We start from the raw sequence: 26,084 nt of genomic DNA on the forward strand, positions 1-26,084 counted from the left end.
GTGCGGTCTCCGCCACCTCTGCGCGTCCTTGGCGCCGGGCGCCCCTCACCTCGGCGGCGGCGCCAGGCCTGCTCATCCGGGCGCGGGGCGCCGGCGGGAAGCGCGCGGAGGGGCGGCAGAAGCCGGTCCCCATCAAGGCCCGACAGCCTCCAGCTGGCTGCGAGGCCGTAGCCGAAAGGGGCGTTTGCTCTTCTGCCACCTTCCTGCCCCTGTCCTGGCACCTGGCCTCCAGCCCAGGCCCCGGCCTGGCAGGCTGCAGGCCAGAGAACCGCAGGCACGAAACACGGGGAGAGGACCAGCACGCACCCTTTGGCGAGAGCGCCCTGGGATGGCGGAAGCACCCTATAGTGTTCATAGGTGCCAAAAAGGGTGGTCCCTCTCTTGCCCCTTCCCTTTTATCGGTTTGGGTGCTCATCAGACCCTTGGTGGCGTGATTTGTCTCATCAACCTTGCAGAAAAGTAATCCTTTTCTGGCTTTTTCCGCTAGGCTGGGGAGCTGAACTGGCTTGCCAAAAGGTGAGGGAGCATATTAAACAAGCACCGGAGCTGGCACAAGGGAAGCAGCAGGGAGTGCACAATAGCAGCAGGGGTAGGATAGGGACAGCAAATGTTGTATCAGTTCAGTTCTCTTCTCTGATTCCACCCTTGGGTACTCTATAGCTAATGGAAGGGCGAGTATTCCAACCAGGACTTTTTCAGCTATTATCTGTACTTACAGACTTGAAAATAAAGCATTTGCTCTTGCTTTTAAGTGTTCAAGGAGAGCCAAGAAATTCTTACAAGTTACCTAACTTCCCTCTAGTCACACTACAGGAACAGAAGAGGAACCAGCACAGCTTCTCCATTTTTTGTTCGAAGTGTTGGTATGCAGACAAGCAGAACTATATGAAAACAGCAACAATGAGCTATTCTAATGTATGATGAAAATGTAGTGGTAGCTGTACAGAACTGTAGTTTGGCATTCAGTTAACTGTCTTTGCCATTATTTCAGTGATCTATGTAGAGAAGAATGCTAAAATTAATTCATTGTAAACAACTTCAAAACATGTAGAAAGGCTTAAGAGTCTCTCTCTTCTATTAAAGCTTTTCTTACAATTAGCATTCAGGGCAAGGTTTGCAAAAGAAGTTTTTTTGAAGCTGTTTTCGTCAGTGAATATTTATCCCTTTTATTTTAACCAGTCAATTTTAAAAGATTATGCTGAATCAACTAGTTCTGGTTGGTTGCTTGGGCGCCTAAACGGAAAATTTTAACAAATTTCCAAGTAGAAACATTCCACAGAAACATTCTTAATGTACAGAAACATTCTTAATTTGTAAATTTTAAATACAGAACCAAAACTGTTTTAGCAGTCAATGCTGGAATATCATAGCGAGCTCTTGAAGTCTTTTGACAAACATTTAATGGTGCTCCTTCTAATTCCAGTCTGCTGAATCCCTTTAAATCAAATCTATGGCATGGCATTACTATTGCATTTATCTGAATATAGGGTCAACATAATACGACTGCCAGGCGAGAGAGAGGGAATTCAAGGATATTTTGGCTGTGGGTAGTCCAGCGTTTCCCTGGCTGACAGCTCAGTTTGGAGATCAGCCAGGGAATGTCTGAAGCTGCCAAAGGAATTGTCGCTGATTTTGCCCTTGCCACAGAAAAATCTGGCAGTGAATGAGTAGGGCTTTTGCGATTCTCAGACGGAGATCCTACCAGTTCAGTAGAAAGTAGACCGTCGAAAGAGGACTTCCATTTTTAATTCATTTTTGTATGTTTTATAAAGAGTTTTTCTTCACGTCCAGCAAGCTCCCTTAATTTGAAGGAGCTATACTTTCTGGTTTTGGCTCCTACAGTAGTCGGAGTTTTCCCTTGATAGCTGTGTGCCACATCCAGCATTTTCAATTTTCCAGGGATATTAATAGCTCAAAAGACTAGAGATATATTCTCTTAGATGCAGATTCCAACTCTTAACCTTGTCATACCCCAAAACAAGTCATAAATCTTTTTTGAATGTGACACTTGGGTGCTTTTCTTTTAGGTTTCCTCTTAGGGAAAAGAATTCCATATTTACATAATGTAGTTGTCTTTGTCTCCATGACTTAGCATTGTGAAGTCAATAATAGTCCTAAAATTTCAGCCTTAATGGGAATATAAACTTGGCACTGAAATAAAATAATCTTTCTTAGTAAGGTATTGTAGAGCTGAAAGGAATGTAGATTTCTTGAGGGAAGACTGAAATCAGGACCTTTTTGAATTTATTCAATCGCAGAAGTAAGGCCTTAAATTATTACTGCCATTTGCTTTCCGCTTAAGAAAAATGGAAATGAAAGCACATCATCATATACTCGCTGCTGTGCATTTTAATCTTATCCAGTTTAATATTTTGGCATTGTGCTACTGTTGAGATCCTTCATGGTAAACTTTATGCCCGCTTTCTGCATGGAAAATAAGTTTTTATAAAACGGAGTTTAAATATAAGGCAGACATTTTATCAGTTTTAATGACTTTTTCTTTCTTTCTTTCTTTCTTTCTTTCATTCCATCCTGCATTTTTACATTTAGGATTGAGAGGCAAAATGGTACATGCCGAAGCATTTTCACGTCCCCTGAGTCGGAACGAAGTGGTCGGTTTAATTTTTCGTTTAACAATATTTGGTGCCGTAACGTATTTTACCATTAAGTGGATGGTAGATGCCATTGATCCAACCAGAAAGCAAAAAGTAGAAGCTCAGAAACAGGTAGGGTTTTAGTCATAAATATTTCTGTAAAATGCTATCTCATTAATTACTCTTTATACACAGAAATTTGTTAACTGAAAACTGGACTTGGAATAACCAGCAAAGGAATCAACAAAAGCATGTGGATGTGGAGAAATCAAAAAATGAGAGAGAGATGTTTTTTAGTAAATGTCAGGATCTACGCTTATTAGCATTTTCAGTACTTACATTTTATAGTAAGTTGAAATGTCTAGCTTGCAGTGGTGAAAAACTGCTCAACGGCAGTGTGATGTTGTCCTGAAGTATCTGCAGGTGTGTGGTCCCTGTGTCTCTTCTGCTTCTGACAGCTTTGCTAAGCAGCAGTAGCATTAAATAACGCTCTCATCAGTCTCTTGGATGCGTTTTAAAACCTTGAGCAGAAGCAACTTAATTCTGTGCTGCTTTTTCACAATTAGAGGTTAATGGCAAAAGCAGAGATTGTAGTTACTCATGACGAAGAGGAACACTACTTTCCAGTTTCCTTTTTAAGAGTAGCATGCACCTTGCCTGCACCTTCCCCAGTAGAGGTCAAAATGCCCTGGAAAGAGGAGGGAAAAAAGTGAAAAGCCTCATCCCTTATATTGGACTAGAATGATTCATGGGAGTTAATGCTTTGAGAAAAAAGATGGGTGCATTTCAGAAAAAATGTTAAGTGTTTCCTTTGGAAAATGTTGAAACATTGCAACTTTTTTTCTGTTTTCTGGCTGACACAAATCAAACTTGATAGATTCAAGCAGCAGTTTTGAGCAACCTAACTCTGTTTTGGGGCGGAGGGGAGTTGTTTTTTAAATGAAATCCTTAGTTAAAAATTTGGCCCAGCTTGAAAGGTCAACTTTCACAATCTGTGCTAATGCCAACAGTTATATAAGAGATTGCAATATCCCAAAAGCATGTCAGACTTAACCACAAAAGTGAGTGTAAAGAGAAACTGAATTGTGAAAGTGTGTTGACACAACAAATGACTTTTCCTTTTAAATGGAGAGAAAGAAAGCACTGAATGCAGAGGAAAAAACTAACTTCTATGCATTATATTTATTCTTTTTTTCTTAAAAATATATGGATCTCTCCTTGACACAGTCTTTTTTAGAATAACACAAATGGGATTTTCCTTAAAAATGTGTTTATGTTATTTGCAGGGTTGTGAATGAAGATAATATAGAAATGTGAAGGATCTCTAGAGTTAACTGTAATGACAAGGTCCAGGCTTTCCATCTGAATACTATACAAAGTTTGTAGGAACTAATTGGCTTTAAGCATAATATATCTGTATCAGCTTTAGAAACTCTCACACAGCTTATGGAAGTGGTTCTGTACCGGGTTTACCTATATGTTAGCCCTGTTCTGGACAGCAAACTTAGTGTTTTAATGTTTGTTTTGATTGCTTTTCAGGTCACAATATTTGACTTGTAGATTTGGGGGGATGAGGGGAGTTGGTATGACACTTATTTGATGGGAACTTAGACATGTGACTTAGTTTCACTCAAGTGACTAGTAAGTCATTAGGAAATAGCAGAGCCTTCTACTTAAGAATGATTTAAGCTGTTTTCAAATGTGACTTACTGAGAAGCTTATGTTTCTAACTTTCAGACTCAAGATAGCAGCTCTTTAGAAGCTAATTTTTGAATTAGCTAACCAATTCCTTCTCCTAATTTTCTTGTTTTGTTTTGTTTTGTTTTCCTCCTCCAGGCTGAAAAGCTAATGAAGCAGATTGGAGTGAAAAATGTCAAGCTTACTGAATATGAAATGAGCATTGCTGCACATCTCGTAGACCCACTTAGTATGCATGTAAGACACTGTTCTCTCTACAGTTGTCCCTGTTTCCTATAAGAGCACTTCAGGCATGGAAGATCTTGGTTTTGACTTTGGATGGTTTTATTTGTCATACATATGTATATGTGTGAAAATATACAGAAAGTATTTCTGTAATTTAATACTAAAATTGCATCATTACAAACAGAGTGGGTTTTTTTAATCACTTAATTTGAGGCTTTACACTACTTCGAAGCTTTTTATGAGGCCTCCTTAAAAATCTGTGTATTTTTTTATTGGCAGGGACTATAAAGATCATTTCTAATACTGCTTTTCCATATCAGGTAACCTGGAGTGATATTGCCGGCTTGGATGATGTTATTACAGATTTGAAAGACACAGTCATTTTGCCCATCAAGAAGAAATATTTGTTTGAGAATTCCAGACTCTTACAACCACCAAAAGGTAGGAAGGAAATGTTACGGAGTTATGTATTGGTATTAAAAGAAAAAAAGTTATGATTACCTTAAAAAAAAAAGAGGAAATGGGTTAACAGTTATCCAAAGTAACAGGTAGGACTGATTGCGAGGGAAAATCCTCAAGGTCATGGTCCTCTTCCCTTGGTAAAAAAGTAAAATTCTAGTGAATAAGTTTCATCTTAGTAATGAAGCAATAATTGTTCTTCAGTTATTGAAGTTACATTTTGTTTGTTGCATTAATCTATGTAGTCCATGTTTTTAACTGGATTTTAATATTGGACTTTTTTCTTTTTATACCTAATCTTGCCCTTTGGCTCAGGTGAGCTGTAACTCTGTTGTACAAATTAGAAATATTTGTACGCTTTGTTGGTATTTCTATTGTGTCATTGAAACAAAAGTCATAAATATGAGCGCTCACTGTCAGCTAATCTTGCAGATATCTCTCTGTTCTAGTCCTAGAAATTCCAGTTGTTCAGGCAGACAGGGATATCAGTTTTATTCTGGAGATCCTTTGACTTTCTCTGGAGTGTAGTTGGGCAGTATTGAGGCAGGAAGGAAACTGGAGGGTGACATTAACTTTCCAATAGTGAAACAGAAGTTGGAGTATCTCTACTGGAATGCCGTGTTTGCTGTATGTCATTGAAAACAAGCAGAAATTGAACCTAAATTGTTGGACAAAATGCCAAAGTTTATTTTTTTGCTGTGATCCTTGGAATTTTGTCTTCTGAAAATCCTCTGAATACTGTTAGTTACTACCTGTATCTATGACCATCTCTTCTTTGTTTCATGTACGAAATCAAATAACTGAAGCACTTTTGTAGTTGCTTTAGTTTTTCCAGACTACTTTCTGTTTAAGTCACAGATTGAAACTATCTGGAAAATTACTTTTATGTCATGATCTAATAAGCTGAAGGAAAAAAATTATTATTTATTCATTTATTTTTAACCAGACTTTCCATGCAGAGCAAGGTTCCCAGTTTTATTAGTGTCTTACATCATGTGTTAATAGAAAGTCACTTCAGAGAGATTGTGTTGTTTGTGGTCATCAGTCACATTAAGAGAAAAAAAAAACCTCTAGTAATTCTCTGTTTCTGTCTTGTTTGAATTTTTTTTCTTTAAATTGTTTTCTTTACATCTATGTTAGAAAAGAACTAGTGTAAATTGTTTCAGTAGGACAAATTTAAAAAGAATATGAGATGTCATACTTTAAAAGTGGGTGGTTTATTTATGTGGGCTCCCTCTTTTTTCCTCTGGGATGTGTTTTTTTAGCAAAGTTGAAACCGACTATAAAAAAGGCCTATCAAACGCTCATAGAAAATAAATAGGRATTTTTTCAATTTTATCTGAAGTTTACAGTCACAGAAATAGAGCAGTCATCTTTCAAACAAATGTCTCTCTTCGATTTGACTCTATCCATTTTTAGATATTCTTATTTTTATCTTATGATAAGGGTATCTTAAAAAACTCACATTAATGTGTTTGATTTGATGGAACACTGTGTACTTGCTTTCACATCTTTATACCAAAGCGTGTTTTGTGTACTGTGATGAGAGATCGTTAACACCATTGCTTTTTCAGGAGTACTTCTCTATGGCCCTCCTGGTTGTGGTAAAACACTGATCGCCAAAGCTACAGCAAAGGAAGCAGGTTGTCGATTTATTAATCTGCAGCCTTCGACGCTGACTGACAAATGGTATGGGGAGTCTCAAAAACTGGCCGCTGCTGTCTTCTCCCTTGCCATAAAGCTCCAACCGTCCATCATTTTTATTGATGAAATAGGTAAAAATCTGTCTGCTTTGTAAGTAACTGTAACAAAGTAACATTAAACTGTAAGCTCAAGTTGATGGGTGTATTTATCTAGTGCCACCTGTTCTTTAAAAAGAATGATAATAGAACCAGGTTTAGTCATATAAATAGTATAGAAAAGCAGTGATGACAAAATAGGAAAAATAGTGTACTGCTTTTTAGTATCAATGGAGGAAATTACAGTAGAAAGGTTGCTGCTTATTTTTGGTTGGGCTAAGCTGGTTCTTGCAGAAAGCTCTTCTTCTTTAAAGGTAACTATCTATTCAGAAAATTCATCGCCAAATATACTTTAACACTGAGTAGTTTTTGCCAAGAGGGAACGTAACAGAGAACAAAATGCGGGATTAGGAGAGCTCAGGAATGATAGTCTAATAAGACTGAAGAAATAGCAGGAAAACTTCAGTTAGGAAGACAGCAAAGGTGCCAGTTGTTCAGTGCATTTAGACTTGTCACATTACTGTTTAAGTTGCTGTGAACTTCAGTGAAAATTGCTCGTTGTCCCTTAGCATTGGCACTTCTTAGAATTAGTCGTGCAGTTTGCAGAAATAGAATGTGTCGAGCTTTTACCCTCTCCCCATTTTCAGTTTATGAAAAGGTTATTTTCTTAAGATGCTTTTTTCTTTCATACAGATATGAGAAATGTGGGTTTTTACTGGCTGTTGGAATTTCTTTAGGCAACCACTAGCAAAGTTAGAGCTCTGCATAAGAGTGTAGAGTCTGCTTTATGTCAGTCCTGTTCAGGAGAACAGCAAGGTGCTTTGGTGTCTTCTAACTTGCCTTACGCTGACTGTTCAAACTCTGCATGAGCAATTAAGGTGAAAGCTGAATTTTCGATGAATTCAGGAAAGTGAAAATTTGAAGCCCTTGCAATAAACACAAGATTTGGGACAATTTCTTGTGATAGGTACCTACTTAAGTAATGTGACTGAAAAAAGTGTTTCAAAATGTAGTAAGATTCCACTTCCTTATCCTTTGTCATATATTTTTCATTTGTTGACAGTGTTTATTAAAAAAGTATTCATAAGAGACAGAATAACATAGGTCTGCACATGAGAACTAAAACGGTGTACAGTTTCTATGGCTTGATTGAAAATAAACTTATTTACCGAATCCTTTAATACAGATTCCTTCTTACGAAGTCGCTCAAGTTCTGACCATGAAGCTACGGCTATGATGAAAGCTCAGTTCATGAGTCTGTGGGATGGTCTGGACACCGATTATAATTGTCAGGTGAGTAGAARGGACGACATGAAAAGTAACGTAATTCTTTTTTCTACGTTAGCATGCACTGCAGCATTTGGGAAAGGGTAGCATATTGCGTGTAGTAATTGCCAAGAGTTTGTCTCCCTGTTAATGTTAGTGATTACCAATGTATTATGGGAACGAGATGAATTATTGGATATTGTATCAATGGATCTTTCTGCTCTTGAGACTGTTTTTGGGGGGGGGTTTCTTGGGTGTTTTTGCTTGCTTTTTAATTTAAGAGGTACTCTTTTCAGAAGTCTCTTAAGTCTGAAGAATACAGCTGTAAACTTTCAGCTGCCAAAATTAGGAATTTTAAACTCTGAAAAAAAATCTTGTCAACAATATTTTTTCCAGGTGAAGTGAATCCTTGATTTCAGGAAGGGTATTGAAAGACCTGAGTATGTATCCTAGTTGCAGGGTTTTTTTCTCTTCCGAAAAGCAGTAGACTAGCAAATTTCCTTTATTTCAGTTAATTTGAAAGGGTAGGAAAGCTGATTTTAGCAAAAGACAAATTCTGCTAAACGGAGCTGTGCTTCAGTTCTGTATTCCTCCCTCTGCTTATCTTCCCCTTTCATTACCTCAATGGCAGTATTATATTTTGTGGGGAAAAAAAAATAGCTGCTGATGCTTAATAAAAAAACTCCACGAATGAGGCAATTGACTCCAATCTAGGGTAGAACAAAAATACCTCTTGGTATGTTTCTGAGCTCTCACCTGAAGCAGTCTTTTCTAAGGCCTTTAAAAAGGGTGTTCATTCTCCAAATTTTAAGCTTTCAGCCTTTTTCTGCAAGTGTCAAGCAGAAGCATGTTTTGGGGGGAGGGGGTGTTTTTTCTGGTTTGGGGGTTTTGTTTGTTTGTTCGTTCGTTCTCCTTGATTTTAAAACTGGATGGTTGGTCATAGTTATTTCGTTTCTACCTAGTATCTGTGAATGACTGCTACAGTAGTCTCTGAATTAAATTTGGTACCTGAGAAGTAAAAATCTGTTTCTGTGAATGAGTTCAGATCCTCTGATGTACATCAGTTCTTTATAAAATTTGCTTTTCCTGCTCTCTTCAGCTTGTACTAAATACTTTTTTTCAGTTGATTTGGGGACCAATTAGAAGACATTCAAGATAGGTGCATAAGGGCTTTAAATCTGAATGTTTGCTTACTGTTATTAGGAAGCTAAGGGTATGAACGCTTAACTGGAAGTTAAGATGATCTTGCGAGCACACAGTCCTTCCAGGATTTGAATGTGTTATCTTTTTTCCAATATAGCGACAACTTCTTGGAGCAAGTCAAACTGTTCATTCCATGCAGTAAGACGATATGTGGTTTTATCCAGCTCTTGAGTTCAGTATACTAAGCCTGAACAAGTCGTTGTTGTCCCTTACTCATATGTCTCTGCATAGCAGGCAGTCACTGGAGTAAATAAAATACAATGCTAAGGGTTGGCTGAAGGCACTGTGGTTTATTCAGGTTTCTTGGAGCGGGGGGGTGTTCAGCTGAAGAACTGAAGCTGTTTTGTTCCAATACCATATTTTTAGGCTCCTCCCTTAGATGCCATTGCTCTTCAGGAAGTGTTTTTTAAACAGCGGTTTTGACGTTTCTGTATTGTCTCATTTTTGACAGGCAGCTCATTCGACTCTTCTGTTAATTACAAATGTTCACTTGGGAGCTTTGGGTTGCTTGTTTGATTCTTGCCAAACAAATTTCTTTTGACTSAGGATTAAATTTGGCTTTTGTTACTGTGACAAGAATTCCAAATGTTAAGAGGAAATTGTAAATAAGTGTCGTAATGGATGTTATTTGTTCCTGTGTTGATTGCACCTGAAAAGTGTGTTCAGCTCTGTTGTCTGTGGGTGGGCTAAACCTGCCAAGGACACAATTTTGAGTCCAGAAGGAACTTCAGGCACGGTGCCTGGCAAAAAAGGCTGCGCCGCTTTGAGGGCCTGTTCAAGTCTGGAAGCGGTATATAGCTACATTCATTCCTTGGGGAGCCTGGGTTAGCAGAACCTGCAGACCGAGCCAGTTCTGGGCGGATTTCTCCTGAGTTCTGGGAAGGCTCCTCAGTTCCAGCAGTACAGAGGAAAAACATTTTGGATCCAACCCTGGCCCTGACACAGACCTCGGGGAAGCACAATATGGGTATAGTGATGTCTCTTTGCAAGAGGCAGCTCCRGCTCGGCCAAATCATTAGCATGTGTTCAACACCAGTCATTTGAGGCCCCGCAGGGAGCTTCTTCAGTGCATCTGCTGTTCGCCCCGATACCTGCCTAGTTCCTCTATCTCCTTTGCCTTCAGTAAGGAAAAAGGAGAAGTAGGCTGAACATAAAGATTTCTTTAACTTCCCCAGAGACTGGCCTGTTACCCAGTTGATTCAGCAATCAAGGGAGCGCGGATGCAGCTTCAAACCATCTTTGCTGTCCCCTGCTTGATCTGTTGCGTGCAAGAGCAAAGAACTTGTGTGCGTGACTGCAACCAGAAGGAGCTTTGGTGGATTGCGGAGCCCTGGCTAAAAATGAGCCTTTGGGCTTGTTTGTGAAGCAATTTGCCACCATATAATTAGGCCTCTAGGTGGCAGAGTCACTCTGATCCAGGAGATGCAACCTGGCTTGGGCACAGGCTACTGAAGCTGCTGGAGCCGGTTGCGGAACAGTGATCCGAAACAAAAGAACAGAAGTGTGTCAGGAAGCTGTATTGATAGGGTATTAATTTCTCTGGCATTATTCATTTTCTTGACTGATTATTTACACTGTACATAACTTAAAATAACAAATAAGAACACAAGGCTGATGTGTACTAGAAATAAATTTGTTCTTAAACTAACAACTGGAATCCAGTCAGGTGAGGTAAATACTCTCCTTGTATTGAATTTGGCTTACACACCTCTAATGCACTGCTGTTAAATCACATCTTTTTTTAACATAGCACAGAAATGCAAAGTTTTTTCATACCTTAGCAAAACGTTTCCCTTCAAGGTCGTCTCATACTCAGTTCTCCGTAGGAACTAAACGGACATCACCAACACCTGTATAAAAAAAGTTTTGGGTTACTGCTTGTTGCTTGAACTTTGAAATTAGGCTCAGAAGGCTTCAGACTCGTGTGGTCTCTACCTGGGTGGTACTCTGTGGTACCAATACTTTCTTAAGCTGTCTGTTTAAATCCAGTTGCCGAAATCAGTACCAAGAAGCCTTATGTAACTTCTTTAAATGTTAACGTGCTTGATAAAGTTTGGAAGAGTCACATGTTTGTTTTTGAAACTCCAGTACAGTGATGTTTTTAAAATCTGGTTTCAGGCTAACTACTTCTCTCTGTTGCTATATACAGGTAATAGTGATGGGAGCTACCAACCGTCCTCAGGATCTTGACTCTGCAATCATGAGAAGAATGCCGACTCGGTTTCACATCAACCAACCTGTAAGTCAGGCCCCTGTTGCTTAAACAATTTGCCTAGGGGCTGAGCACCTTATCAGCCAGGAAACATATGTCTTTGTTTCTCAGAGAAGTAGAGATGGGGTACCGTTTTGATCTGCTTATAGGTTTTTTAGAAGTTTTTTTAGTATCAGGACCAATTCCATAGCAGTGTTTTAGAAAACAGCATATTAAAAAAACACAGAAATTCGGAGGTTGTGTCACTGTGAAATTAAGGGGCAGCTCACTTCTCGTAGTCTGTGTCGGTGTCTTGCTAGTTGTTTCAGCCCTTTGCAACTCACCTTCCCCATCAGTGCGCTTAAGATACTTGCCTTTTAAAGAGAGCTTAGTTTTAACTTAAAAATAACCACAAAAGCACACTAATTAATGCACGTACTTGCTTGTTGGGGACCGTGACGCCTAGGTTGGATAGTATCAAAAAGCAGGTTTGTATTGACTACTGTTTATAGTTCCTGGATACCCAATATTTAGTTTTGAAGAAGAAAAGAGGGGAATGACATCTGCATCCCAAAGCTTACRTTCTGCTCAAGCCCTTCTACAGTCGGGCGCAACAGTCAGTCTGGAAGACTGTTCTTGTACCCTTCAGGACTTATGCCAAATAGGCAGCAATTAATGTCTTTATCAGTTATGCCAGCTGTCCCAATGTTACTYCTTCTATAAATTTTGCTATTGTCATCCTTGTCAAAGTATTTTAATAGCATTTGCACGCTTAGTGCTATCACAAGACATTTTTGTATCAGTATTGTAAATAGTTCGGTAGTGTTTGTCAGTGTTCCCTTCTAGCTACTGAAATAACCTTGATTATTCGTGTTTTGCATGTTTTACTCCTTCACTATTGATTGTGCAGGAGAGTAGTCATGTTCCCAAATCTGTCTTGTGAGAACCGGTTGTCAGTCCTCATGGGCAGATACTTCCTGAAACAGCGTTTAAAACCTAGTAACTGCTTTTTTGAGMTGCCTCTTCCTAGGGTTGCATAAACCTTAACTCACCTTCAAGTTTTCCTTGAATTAGTAAGGGCAACGGCAGTTTATTTTGATACCTTCTCACATCTTTCTATCAAGAGCCATGAGCAGAAGGATGAACGATCTCCAGATATTCCACAGAACGTTATCACAGGGGTTGGTTCTCGAGTGCTAGAATTAAAACTGAAAGCGTATCACTTAGGGCGTGGATGTGCAACTTTTTATTCTGCTGTAGCCAGCTTGTCTCTTGTTCTTGTCCGTAATACTTCGTGATACAACCAGGCTTTGTTATGTCTCTCTTATGGAGGGCTAAGATCATTTGTATGTGCTCTGGGCTGAAAGCGTGAACACTTAGTGGTGTTGTAGAGTGGCTAAAGCCTTGACTCAGTTAACTGCAAGGCACATGGAAACGACAGCTAGAAGTGKTTTTTTGAGATGGAATATAGAGTGTTCAGCTACGAAGTATTTCTGTGAGTCTTGGGTGGGGGGTTCTTCTTAGTGAAAGTGAATTTTGGACAAGTTTGGTATTGGGAGAAACAAACAAATCACTTCACTACCTGTGTTTTACTTTGTTAGTGAGGATATGCTTAGGACTTAGTTGTTTCTTTTAATAACCTCATTACTGAGTGTGATTAATATTGCTTAAAATGTCCCCAGAATGATCTGTTGAATTAAATTTATTTTTTTAAGCAGGGCAGTTTATCCTTGTCACCTGATTTTGCAGAATATGTATTGAAAGCACCCCCTAGATGTAGGGAGTCAATCCTCTGTTAAAGATGATTGGGAAACTTCAGACAAAAGCTGCTATTGCTTAGGGCAACGGGAGACTAAATGTGTCAGTGCATTTTTTTTTTCTTTTCCTATCATTAATATAAATGCATATGCTCAAATGTTTAGTTTCATGTGCTCCTGGAATCAGAGTATCCTAGATCTGTTTCTGCTGAGTGATTTGCCTCGTGTACAATCAGATAGCTTTCCGTAGTGTGTATCCTCGTCTCCCGTTTGAGGGATCAGTCTGTCACTGAAATTTGACTGAAGGTCCACTCAGGGCAAAGTTGAGATAAATGTTACGTATGTTTATTTTTGTTCTTTAATAATTTAAATCTCTTTTGTTTAAGGCTCTGAAACAGAGAGAAGCAATCTTGAAGCTAATTTTGAAAAATGAAAATGTAAGTAGACTTCTTTTAATGATTAATCTGCTGAATTGCTGTGGTCATGAACACAAACTCTGGAGTTGTGGAAAACATGTTTTATAATTGTCTTTCTTGGAGCAAGGCATATATTATCTACCAGAGTATTTCTGATTAGAATTTAGGAATCTTTTGTGGTTTTAGGTGTGGCTTCAAATTAAAGCAGTAGAATTGTGTACTGGCTTAAGCACAAGCCTTGTATTAGAGCAATAGTAGTCTCGGATTTCTTGGTGAAACACTGTCTCTGAGGAAAATTACTTAATTTCTCTGTCTCCATTTCCCTGTTATATAACAAGATAATATATTTATCTCCCTAAAGATGCCAAAGATARTCATGTTTGGAAATCCCTTTGATCAGTGAAAGAAATTTCAAGCCATCATGAAGCATTCATTCAGGAAGAAGAGATGCTGAATTTTTTGAACTCTGTAGTCTGTTGGCTCTAGTTAAGAAAGGAAGAATAACATTTTTTGACAGCGCTGCTTTTGCCATTTTGATTCAAAGTTTGTATTTTCTTTAGAGGAAAAGTCCTTCCATGGTTGTTGCTACTAATATTAGATGGTGTTTATATCGCAGTCTGTATTCCAAGATGTGGGGAAGGAGTAGATATGTGTGCAAGTGGTAGTATCTGTTGGCAGAATATGGAACTTGACCAGTATTATTGGACTTTTTGGGACCCAAACCCTGAGCCACAGAGGATTCTGCGGCTGAAGTTGTACAAAACTTAGCTGGTAGCACTAATTCTCATTAAGTTAATGTTGTAAAGTATTTGTTGATTGAGGTCCATCCTAAAGGTAAATATCTTTTATTAGTAAAACCAAGTTAAACCTTTAAGAGGCTTCATGTGAGCTGATCATTTGTGAATGGCCGAGATATTGAGGAAATGATTTGGCAAATGGTCGTTTTTGGATTGTTTAAATAGCATGACTGGCAAAATGCTGGACACGGTATCAGTTCTGGTTCTGCATCTAAATGCCAAAGGCATCCTGCAGGAAATACTGGCTTCTTTGCAGAAGATTGCAAACAATCTAAAAGTCCTCTTGCAAATGGTGATTTTAATTTCTTTTCAGGAGTTGTTAGGGAGGTGAGCCAAGTGATAGACTTTTTTATTGGCTCCCTGAATATCTGCACGCAGCCAGCCCTTGCATACAAGTGAACGCTGTGGCTCCTTTGCCTTGGCAGCTGGGCCTTTGAGTTGCAGCACCTGGGCTGCGTGGCCTTGAACGGAGACACAAATCAGCTCCTGAATAAGGACTTAAAAAAAATGTGAGGGTTATGAAGCATCCAGCAGTGAATCACAGCAGCACAAAGTAACCTGTTTTAAAAAACAAATTAGCCTATATTGGTTATCCGATAGGAGGAGGAGTTGGATCTCTCAAGCCCAGCTCATTTTCAGCCAGAGTAACAAACTTTCTGGGAGGCTCCTTCCCATGATGGGTGTAGTCATGCCCTCGGTTTTCCCTCCCTGTCTTAAGATCTTGTTTCTCCTTTTCGCTCCAAGGGAAATCCTGGTTAATGCTTGGTATCCAAAGTGCCTGTTTTCTATGTTTATTTTTAGCCAGCTACATTGCTCCATTCGGTTCCTGATGACCTTCAGCCCCAGATTAGGCAATTACATGCAGATCGACAGTTGACCATCACTGGCTTTGGTATTTGTGTGCAGAACCGTGCCGGAGTTGTTATAGCAAAGCACATCGAGACAGCGAGCCTGTAGTGTCTGTAGGAGAACACTTCGGAGTAAGCCAGGGGCCAATTTTGCAKGAATTTCCACACCTGGGGACTCAGATGACAAGCACCGGTCCAAGATCTGAGCGAACGTGACAGTATCGCTCTAACCGTTGCCTTTCAAGAAAAGTGGGAGGGAAGGTGGGGAATTTGAAGAGTCCTCAGTGGATGTCAGCGCGTTTTCAGGTTCTCCCTGGGAGTCCACTGATTAATTGAACTGATAGTTAGAAGGAATATGGATCACACACGGGGCTTTGCCTTTAGCACCAGTTAGCGAATTTCATGGAATAGATCCCTCTTAGAAGAAGTTCCCCCTCGCTTTCATTAGACTAGTTTGGCTTTAACTTTTTAAAAAAGGAAATACAGATGCCTTGGAAAATATACTGGAAAGAAGTGGATAAATGTTGGGTCCTGACTGGAGGTGTAGGCTCTTCTGGCTGCTTGTCTGAGTTCTGTCTCTGATCCAACGCATGGAGTTAAACGTGTTATTCTGCCCCTGAGTTCCCCATGTCCTGGTCTTATAAAATAGGCACAGTTGTTCAGTAACTCAGCAAAAAACTGTTCGGAGTTCTTGTTTTGCGCTTGAAAGGTGGCAACAGCAAAATGTGAATGTGACAGGAACTTCTTCCAGTCTTACTGCGTTACTGGTCAAAATAAGTGTTTATGAAAATAAAATGTACTCTTTCAAATAACGTTATTATGAAAAAAGGCCGTGGCTGTGAAAGGAGGCCCAACGGGCAGTGTACGTTGTTTACAGATCTAAAGACGCACTAGGGTCTAAAAGCCCTTAGCCAAAAAACGTTGCTGTTGCAGGAAACTTGTGTAGGCATTTGGAGAACTGGGTCATTATTTCTGTGATCCAGTTGTCCATCTAGTAGACACCCAAAACCTCGCAGGAACTTTGTAAGTGACAACACACCGATATGACAGTTTGCTTTCAATTGCCCGCTCATTTTTATCAGCTACAGTTTTATTAAATGAAGCATCAGTTTCATTGAATGAAGTGAACTACCYGGAGAGGTCAAAACACAAGACGATTAAATAATTTCCTTTTAGCTTTCAAAAAAAGGCAAGACTGAAAAAAAGTCTTAAGGCAGGTAAAAATATTTAGAGGCGATTTATATGGTGTACTCTAGTAGAATAGTGTAAATGACTTTAAAGTTATCATGTTCTTACCTTTTGTTTTTTGACAGGTGGACCGGCATGTCGATCTCCTAGAAGTTGCTAAAGAAACCGATGGCTTCTCAGGAAGCGACCTGAAAGAAATGTGCCGGGATGCAGCACTCCTTTGTGTCAGGGAATACGTTAATTCTGCCTGTGAAGAAGAGAAGTAGGTGTTTTCTTCTCTGTGTTGTGGTAGCTGAACAACAACTGTGAATGCTTTAGGTGCTACRTATTGTGCAAGTATGAGTTTGTATCTTTTGATTTGAATTGCAAATTTAGGGTTGTTTTAAACATTGTGATTCACAAGTAGGTTCTCTTTTTTTTCTTCAGAAATTGCCGCTGTACAACAGAATATCAATAAGTTACCTTTATTCGTTCTGACTATGAAAATAAGATTATTTGTTCCCAAGTGACAAGTTTGAGATGACATGAACTAACAAGAGAGTTGTATTACTGAATTATATTATCAAGCTTAGATGCTGGAAGCACTCTTGTATGCATGTAACTTTATTTGCTGTAATGTTTCTCTGATTATCTCCCATTCTTGAAGGTCAACCGTATGCATGGATAGAGGCATGTGTTTCCGGTAACGCTGGCTCTCCATCAGAGTTGCTGTTGTCAAGGATTGCTTTTCATTGAATAGTCATTACGCAGCACCTGACTCACTATTTCTTTTTTTCTTTTTTTTCTTTTTCTTTTTTTTTCCTCTTYTAAAGCCATGACGAAGATGAAATCCGGCCCGTGCAGCAGCAGGATCTACACAGGGCGATTGAAAAGATGAGAAAATCAAAGGATGCCACACTTCAGAATGTTTTGATGCACGTTAGTTTGGATTAAGATTGAAAAGGGCGTTTGCAGTTTCTGATGTGATTTAGTTTGTTGACTTCTGTAATCAGTTAGTAAAAACAGCGTAAGGGGGTGGGAGCGGGGGTGTTCTTTGAACAAGGGAGTTATGTTTCTGGAATTGTTTTTATACAACAGATTCTAAGTTATTGAAATTTAGTAATGTGCTATTAGAAACGTAACAGTAGATCACGAAGTGGAACAATTAGAGCCCAGACCAAGAGCAGCTGCCTGTGTTTTGTCCCATAATTGATGCACTGTGTAGCCTTAAAGCAGGTTCTGATGTGGTGCGTGGGTTCAGTGGGTCACCCGTGTGGAGGGGAGATGATCCGTTACCAGTTTGTGTATATATGTACAAGCGTGTGTGTATGTATGAAATGTATATATCCACACATTTTTTTATATATAGACATAATCTGTAGATAACTTGAGTATGGAAAATCTTTTCTACTTGCTGAATCAAACCAAATCGGAAGATGTATAGATTAAAGATTCATCTGCATTCAATTCACATTTACTTCTTCCTTTTAGCAGCAAATATGAAGATAGAAACTCTGCTTCTAGAATAATTTTCAGGCAAAATTGAAAGTATTACTGATTTTTCTTTCACATTACCACTTGAAGTCTGGTGCCATTTAGTGAAGATAGTAAACTACTGTAAAAACGTTTGAATACTCTTCATTTTGTATGAATCCTGCTATTTGAGGATATTTAATGCCTTTAATGCTATTTTTATATTTTTTTCCCCCTCTGATATTAGCAATTATAGAGTAGAATCTTAACTGCTCTTTCATTAAGCCCCACATATTATAAGCTCTCTGAAAAATTGTGGCTTTCTGATCTATTATGCATTGTAACGAGGGCTTGCTGCTATTTAATCTTCTCTAGAAGACCCACTGCAGCACTGTGGCATCGTACCATGAAGCGTCATGTGTGTAGTTTTGACTGAGGCAAGAGGATATGTTTTGTGCTGTATTGCTTTGTCACGTGCTCTGATTTGCAAAACTGAAGGGAACGGGTCTTGGACTTAAAAATGTAATTTAGCAATGTTATGCTGTTCTTGCCGGAAACAGTTTAATAAATTTATGTAAAATTATGTGATAAAGGCAAAGGGTTTAAAAAAAATGTAAGTGGCAAAGGTTTTTGCTAATGTTAGTCAATAGGTTGCTAATGTTAGTCAATAGGTTTTTATAATTTTTCTTCTCAATGCTATGGATTGTGGACTAATTTAACATAAATATGTAACAAGGATTCTCAGACCCTTAGAGATGGGATGCTCTGTCACCGATATCTTAGCTATAGAAGAAAGGTAGGCGTTGCAAGCAAGATACGGTGTAAAATGGGACAAGGTGCAAAGTAAAATAAAGACATCTTGAGCCAGCCGTCACGCAGTATCAGGTTCTGATGCCGATTTCCGCTAAGCTTATAGCCACAGGATAACTTCATAACTGGAGCCCCTTCCGTTTGCACGCAAGTTGTGTAATGTCCCTTACACAACGCGTTAGTTTGACTCACTTTAATCTCTCTGAGTACTGAACATGTGGTGTTGGGGGGATTTTAGGGGGGGAGGAAGGTTGTTTTGTTTTTTGTTCTTGCTTTAGAATTTCCCCGTATCAAAAAGTGAAGTAATTACATAAAGTAAGTACATATTGGTCTAACACAAGAACATAGGAAATTAGGCACAGCAAAAAAATACTCGGTCTGGGATCTGGAACACTAATCCCACAAGTCATGTTCGTTATAGGGGGAAAAAAAAGTTACATAATACTGCAGGTGCTAATAATTTGTATTCTTTCAACAGGGAGGAAGGGAAGGTGATTGAGTCTGTACAAAAACAACTGAAAGTAGTGAGAGAGCTTGAGAGTTCCTAAAGGAGAAGGAGCAGTGCTTTATAAAGAATAACGATCAGCAAAGCTTAGCTGTCGTTATGGTAGTGAACGATGAAAACGCAGCAGTTTCGGTAAACTCTAGAACATGTTTCCCCATTCCCTTGGTCCTGCGTGAGAGGAAGCTTTATGGTGCCGCCGCCTTTTTCTTTTTCCCACAATTGAATTAAACGACACACTGTATGACTACCTGTTACCACTTCAGAAAGTCAAAGTCAGTGCTAGCTCTGTGAGAGTCTGATCGAGTTCAAGGACTCGCTTTGAAATTAAACATGTGAATAGTGCTGCTTATTTCAACTTGGTTTCTCAAAAACATTTAAATTATGCACGTGCCAGCTTGAGTACTTCAGCTACTCGGTTCATTTCGGCAGTGACCCCTTTTTCAGTTGTGGGTTTGACGTTGAAGTTCTCCCAGCGCGTCTCAGTAGCTGTCACACCTGAAAAATCCCAAGCTGCCGACCGGTGTCTCCCTCCTTTCTCAGGACGCTTGCTGCTAGGTAGAGATCTGGTGTAGGCATTTGAAGAATACCAGCTTCCTTGTCAGTCAGAGGGTCTCTAAACATGGCTTTGAGCAGATCTGAATGTCAAGCTCAGCCTGATGCATGGGAATAGGAAAAGAACCTAACTGCAGGTGCCAGGGGCATCATCTAGCCACCAGCTGAGCACTGATCTCTTTTTTTTTAATGTGTTTCTCTAAGAACTGGCTGTTTCCATACTAGCTGTATCATCTTGCCCTTTTGTTGTGCCTCTCACTATAAATGCATTACTGGAGGCCTAAGAGACAAATTTGACGCTGAAAAAGCATAAAGAATTATTTGTAATTGTAAAGTTACTGCAGCTAAAGTGTAATTTTCAATATTCCATACTTGCCTGCTGCTGCTGGGGCTTTGGCGAGTTCTTGTCAAAACGAGGATCCTTACTGCAGCTTTGCTAGCCAGGCTGAGGAAGCTGCACGATTCATCGTGCAAGAAGTCCACTGCCACCCTTAACTTCATTTCTGTGTCAGCCTGGCCCCGGTTCCTCGCTGTCTGAGCCTGCATTTAGTTCGAGTGGGAAAGGCTTGCGCAGAGAAGCGGTGGTGAGCGGTTCGCTCTCCCACAGACTTTGAGCCCATTGCTCAAACCTGGTATTACTTTCACAGGGGTGGGGTGAGGCTGGTTCCAGTCCCAAGACCTGAGCGCTGAGGTGTAATACGCAGGGTGAAAAGGAGCCTTGGCGGGGTTTAAAAGTCGACTCTCCTGGCAGGAAAAGGCACAGACATGCCCAGTAAGCAAAGACTTTGTTTAGGACCTATTCAGTTGTAGCACTGCTAGACAGCGTGTACAGTACAGCCGGTACCTAACTTGTCCTTGGGCTGTAAAGCAGCTAATCTTGCCAGTCCGATACTGCAGCGCAAACAGAAACCTTTGGAATAGTCTTAAGTAACAGCTAAATGAATGAAGCGTTTTCTCTTTGGTTTTTGTCACTCCGTTTCCATCACCTTTACAAGTTGTGTCCACATTTGAACTCTGCAAAATGCAGGGGGGTTTAACAGTATGTGAAACTGGTTTGGGCAGGGGTGTCCCATTCCCACACTGCCCCCCCCCTTCCCTCCGCGGTGCTTGGGAAACTGGGGCTGCGACCGCTGGGCAGTGACGGTGCGCTCACGGTGTGGAGGTGCTGCCGTGACGGTCCCCCTTGGGAGGTGCCTGCACCTCCACTGGCCACCTTCTCCAGGGCCACCAGCCGCCCCGAGAGAGGACCCTGCCCACCCTGCCCGAGCTCCTTGGAGTCTCACCAGCGAAGCCATCATCACCTTCAAAAATAAGTCTGCGGTGGTACGAGGTTGTGCTTTTCAACAAAATCACAAAGTAAGAACTAGTTATACGTATAAATATTTATTTGTACTAAAAGTGAGTGTTTCGTAGCAGAGCATCAAGTTCAGAATATATTAAATCATGAGATGCATCAGTTGAGGTACAAATTCCAGTCTCATGTCTTTAATAAATACCCATAAAAAAAACTAGTCGATGTACTGTTTTAATCGGAGGTAATCAGCATACTACACTATTTCGAAAGGATAATACAACATTTATGTTTTGCTGTAACCACTTGGATTTACTGCATTTTCTTGAACCATTTGATTATTTTAAGATGAGAGGCAACAGCACTATTTCACTACTTAAAAAAATGGCAAATTTTAAGTTGGAGTATTGCTTTTGTCTTTCAGGTCCCTGCCAGAGGGGCTGAATATAAAAGGCACTATCACTAGTACGCTTTCAGCTACTAACATTGTCTCTGAAGCTTTTTTGAGGTATAATACAGCTTTGGGCTCTTCACTCTGAATACTTAAAAATTACCCAAAAAACCCAGATGACATCATTGAAAAAATAAAACTCTTTTTGCAAAAATATTTCCAATTGCTTGCATAGTTTTGGATGTGATACCATGGCCACAGCAAAACAGTTTCACTTGAGATGTAGCTCACTAGACTAAATGCCAAGTGGAAGCATGATTGCTTTTTACTTAATGTAGATCCATTTGTAATTAAAATTGAAATATAAGGAGAGGAGAACACTATTTCCAGTTCATTTAAAACACATTCTGACCGGTTCCGGGGCTAAAACAAAAAATGACAAGTATAAAAATCATGAATTCTCATTGTTGCAATAACTAACAAGTGCATAGCTGTTCCCCCCCCCCCCCAACCGAAATATTACACCCGAGCATCGCGGCCGCGGAGGCAGCACACCCCAACCGTGGCCCTGGGGAAGCCGCTGCCGCCTGCGCGTGGCCCGCTGAGGCACGGGGCTGGGAAAGCAGGCGGAGCTGGGCTTTTCGCTCGAATCCCCAAACCTTCAGCACCACCTGGAAACGCGCCGGCCACTAATAGGCCTCAGCGTGATGTGCTGGGAGTGAGGCTGAGGAAGGGAGGGTCCAATCCTGCCCTTAGGTCAAGCTCTTCCTGCCAGGTGGGAGGACACAAGTGAAACCACGTAACAAACACTGCAATTTTTACTTGCCCACCGCGTGTTCCTGAGCTTTCTCAGAGATCTCCTGGTCTTTAAGATGCCTCCCAGGACAGATTCCCACCTGCCGGCATGTCCGCCACACTGCGAGCACAGGGATTGTCCTAGCAGCGTTCCCAGACCCCTCGCAGCCTCCCTCTGGTGCTTGCTGGGGCTGCTCTGCCTCGCAGAAAGCTGAACGTGGAGCATCAGTAAAGCTCAGTTCAGTCTCTCGACCGAAGAGGTCAAGCAGAAGGAAGTAAGGAAGAACAGCGAGCAATCGACTCAGCGGCAAAGAACCGGCAACAGCCAAGGCTGCTAAAAAGATCCCGTTAAAAAAGGATATTAAAAAAAAAATCCTGCTGCTCGTTAGCAAAAACCGCCTGAGGCACGACCTTGCGAGCAGAGCCTGGATCCAAGTTTCGAGGACCTGCTCCCCTCTCCCACCCTGACAGTGGCATCACCACAGCTTTCCCAGGCTCTGCTGGCGGCAGCCTGCCTCTCCGCCACGAGCAGCGCTCCTCGCTTCGGCAGCTGCTCCCCGTCTCTTCCGGCCGGCAGCGGGGGCCACAGCTGTCGAGGGGTAACGGCAAGTCACTTCTTCATTTCTGCTTCACAAAACGGGGGGGGGACCTACTTTTAATCCCGCTGACGAGGTCCCAGCTCTGCACCAGGGACCGGTGCACGGGCACGAAACGATCCAACCGGCCAATCTGAATCCCGTGCGGGGTAATCGCTTTCCGGAGCCACGCTGTGCTGGGAACGAAGGGCCTGCTCCCTTTCTCTTCCAGTGCTCCAGGGAAGCTTCTCAGCAAGTTCAAGGGGAGAAAGATCAGGCTCAAAATATTTTTGATTAGTAAAAAAAACCCACTCTGACCTTGTTTGGAAAATCCTACAGTCAGAATATGGAAAATGCCAAGTAACTGATCTGTATCACAGGAAATCAATCAATCATTGCTCACTCTTAATACACACATTTCTAGGGAGAAGTAGTGTTAATTCTTTTTTTCCAGCGACTGGTAGTACTCAGTTAGGATTTTCCAAGCTTTAGGGGCCATGAAGCCGTCTGGTGGATTTTCACCTTCCCGAGCAAGTTTTCTCATGCGTGTCCCGGAGATGAAGTCAAATTCGTCGTGCCTAAGGCAAAACAGAGACAGGGATGAAATCAGTGCAATCTGCCTCACGCGTACCGAACCGAGGCTTTGCAAAAGCAGCTCTTCTGCCATGCCAAGAACGCAGTCTGAAAACTCCTGGCCCCATTTCAGCGTTAACTCTGCAGGCCTGGTGGCACCAGTCTGCGACTTCACGTGTGAATTTACGATCGGCACAAAGCAGCAATGGGATCCTCAAAAGGAGCTGCTCTTTCAGGAGCTGGATTATACATAAAACACTTCTCCAGCAGCGAGAGGCTGTATTTCTACTGCCACTTATTCCCCAAAGAGTGTTTCTTATCCTCTCTGTTGGCTAAGACGGCATATCTTTAGTGCCATGTGATCAATCCTTTATCTGGTGCCAAGTCTTGGAAGGGAAAGTGGATGGATTTCACAGATAAGACTTCTTCTCTGATTTCTCTCACAGCCATTTTACCAGGAATACTGATTTTCCCTTTCCTCAGGTAAGCTGCAAGTCAGAAGCGATCTTAAACCAACGGCACTGCGTAGGAGAAAAGAAAAGTAGATGCTGCTGTCTGGGTTACCTTTGTGGGTCATAAAAATCCATAGCCTTTTTTACTTTATTGTAAGCAGCAACCCGGAAGGGAATGATTTCCACAGAAGTCAGGCCTGGTGCCATGCCGAGGACCTTCCCTCCCTGCGTGGGCTCGTAGAGGTCCTTCTTGGTCTCTGGGTGAGGCATGCCTGCAGGATCTCGGCCCACTATGTAGAAATTGGCCCCAGCAATCATGCGAGCCCGACAGTGCCACTGCACCTGCGGAGGAGAGACACAAAGAGCGCCGTTCACGTGCTGAGCGACAGTAGATCCACCTGGTGTAGGCTACAAAAGAGATCCTGGCAAAGTCAGCGCTCTCAGGTACAAGAGGGAAGACTCCTGCACCTGAGACATCTTCCACTACTCAGACCGTGTGTAACGTTGCAATTCTGCTAAGGACACGTATTTCAGTGGAAACGCCGGGGAAGGGAACCGATCTTGTTCCATTTTTACAGTGAACTGAGGCAGTGATTTGCTCTCTCTGTCTCTGAACACACAAAGACGGTGCCCATCAGCCATCGAACCCCACTCGTGCAAAGGCAGGGTAGAACCGCCCGCACATCCCTCTTTTCTTCTACAGCCTGACGTATTTCTGCTTGCACCCACGGCCTCTGCTCAGCTTCACTCCCTTCTCCTTTTATTTGCTGCTTGCGCTGTGGTGGAGCAGAAATGTAGACAGCCCGTCTGAGGCAAATAACTCGCAGTCACCAAATCTCCCACCCCACCCCTCTGAGACGCTGTGAGAATAACACTATCATCTGTAGAACGGCTGTTTGAGAAATCTAACTCTGCGCTAGCTCATCTCCTTAGATCACTTGTTGCCAAATGGACCTAACACCACGTTCAGTTTTTATCAGTCAGTGAATAGCTGCAGTGAAACGAAGTGGCAGCGATGGGCTTGGGCTGCTTGCAAGGGAGGTTCTGAGTCAACTACTTTTGTCCCACCGGTTTAGGGATAGAAGGGAAACCACTGGGAGTAACCAAACCGATGAGCATTCCTGCCCCACAGAGCAAACGGTCACAGGGGTAAAAACCTCTCTTTCCAGTCCCCTTTTCCCCAGCTTTCTGCACAGCTCGCAAAAGCAGGGCAGCTCGCTGAGCTGAGGTCTGCTGGGAGACGGCCGCTGAAGGAATCGAGGAGAGAGCTAACGGCAAGGCAACGACTAGTGACTCCCCGGCCTGCTGCTTTCTGGAGTTGCCCTGGGAACCTGGCAGCGATCCTCCCTGCAGACTGACTTCACTCCTTGAAAGCAGAAAGGTTTGAGAAGTGCCATCACACGGCGAGCAGCCGGACGCTACATTACCTCTGTGGGGCCGGCGTAGAGCATGGGAGAGGGGAAGATGGCGACGATGGTCGACTTGGGGTCCAGAACGTGCTCCTCTAGCACCGCCGCATGCTGCTTCATCCGCCACTCCAGCGGGACGTCGTCGTCTTTGGTCCATCCCCCCAGGGGGTGCAGGAGAAGCACGGGGTTTTTATAACCCCTCTCCAAAAGCCGCCGCCGCGTGTCCTGCATGAGCAGGGCGTGCCCATTGTGCACAGGGTTACGCAGCTGAAATGCAAAGACAGCATCTGAAAAGGAAAGATTCAGAAGGTCACGGGCTGGCTCAGAGATTTAGACACTGCACTGAACAACAGTAGCTTCATTTACATACCATATACATTTTGACATGGTCATATGGCAGCAGATCCCTTGCATATCTTATCTTCACACGAAAGGGACCTTAAACACCTTAGGTGAGTGTCTGATATATGTGCGATGTCTATTAATCACTCTGCAAAGTTTATTTCCATTGCACAGCTCTTCTCTAGGGCTGATGGCAGTCCCATCAGCTCTCCTACAGACAATGTTCTTCAGATGTTACTGAGGACAAATTTAAACCTGTATCAAGCTCCCCGACTTCTGAAGTGAGCTGTGACTTCTCCAAGCTCAGTGAGGTCTCGGGAAGGCCAAAGCCTTCTCCCTAATGTTGAGATGAAATGACTGTTGAGAGTGCTAGCATCTTGGCTGCAGACAGGTTTTCCTGGAGTTTTCCAGTGAGTAATGAGGTGGAGCTCCAATCCAAGAACACTGCTTCTTAACCAAAATGGTGTCCTGTGGTGAGAAGTTCCCATCTTCCACAGGGAAGATGGTCTAAGCCCAGGCAGAGACTAAAAGACACTCAGTGCAGAACTGGCCACTG

At 41.8% G+C, this 26,084-nt stretch overlaps 2 protein-coding genes across 6 annotated transcripts in view; one reads left to right on the forward strand and one right to left on the reverse strand.

Annotated features, from left to right (window-relative positions):
• The window catches only part of ATAD1 (ATPase family, AAA domain containing 1), a 19,083-nt gene extending 667 nt beyond the window's left edge, over nt 1-18,416 (forward strand). For 2 of the 5 annotated variants that reach the window (XM_026081102.1, XM_026081118.1), the window contains exons 2-10: nt 2,551-2,726; nt 4,431-4,529; nt 4,838-4,958; nt 6,551-6,751; nt 7,902-8,008; nt 11,334-11,423; nt 13,519-13,569; nt 16,507-16,643; nt 17,194-18,416. In XM_026081102.1, coding sequence (XP_025936887.1) covers nt 2,565-2,726; nt 4,431-4,529; nt 4,838-4,958; nt 6,551-6,751; nt 7,902-8,008; nt 11,334-11,423; nt 13,519-13,569; nt 16,507-16,643; nt 17,194-17,314 — 1,089 coding nt within the window. In that variant the 5' untranslated portion in view covers nt 2,551-2,564 and the 3' untranslated portion in view covers nt 17,315-18,416. Of the gene's footprint in view, nt 1-487; nt 517-539; nt 557-846; nt 864-2,550; nt 2,727-4,430; nt 4,530-4,837; nt 4,959-6,550; nt 6,752-7,901; nt 8,009-11,333; nt 11,424-13,518; nt 13,570-16,506; nt 16,644-17,193 lie in introns of those variants that run through there. The other 3 variants (XM_026081109.1, XM_026081096.1, XM_026081127.1) reach the window with 3 other exon arrangements.
• The window catches only part of PAPSS2 (3'-phosphoadenosine 5'-phosphosulfate synthase 2), a 35,460-nt gene continuing 27,426 nt past the window's right edge, over nt 18,051-26,084 (reverse strand). Inside the window, exons 11-13 of the mRNA XM_026081020.1 lie at nt 25,205-25,473; nt 23,890-24,119; nt 18,051-23,330 (exon numbers count right to left, since the gene is read on the reverse strand). Coding sequence (XP_025936805.1) covers nt 23,189-23,330; nt 23,890-24,119; nt 25,205-25,473 — 641 coding nt within the window. The 3' untranslated portion in view covers nt 18,051-23,188. The remainder of the gene's footprint in view (nt 23,331-23,889; nt 24,120-25,204; nt 25,474-26,084) is intronic.

Source organism: Apteryx rowi, unplaced genomic scaffold (genome assembly GCF_003343035.1).
Source record: "Apteryx rowi isolate R43461 unplaced genomic scaffold, aptRow1 scaffold_116, whole genome shotgun sequence".
NCBI lineage: Eukaryota > Metazoa > Chordata > Aves > Apterygiformes > Apterygidae > Apteryx > Apteryx rowi.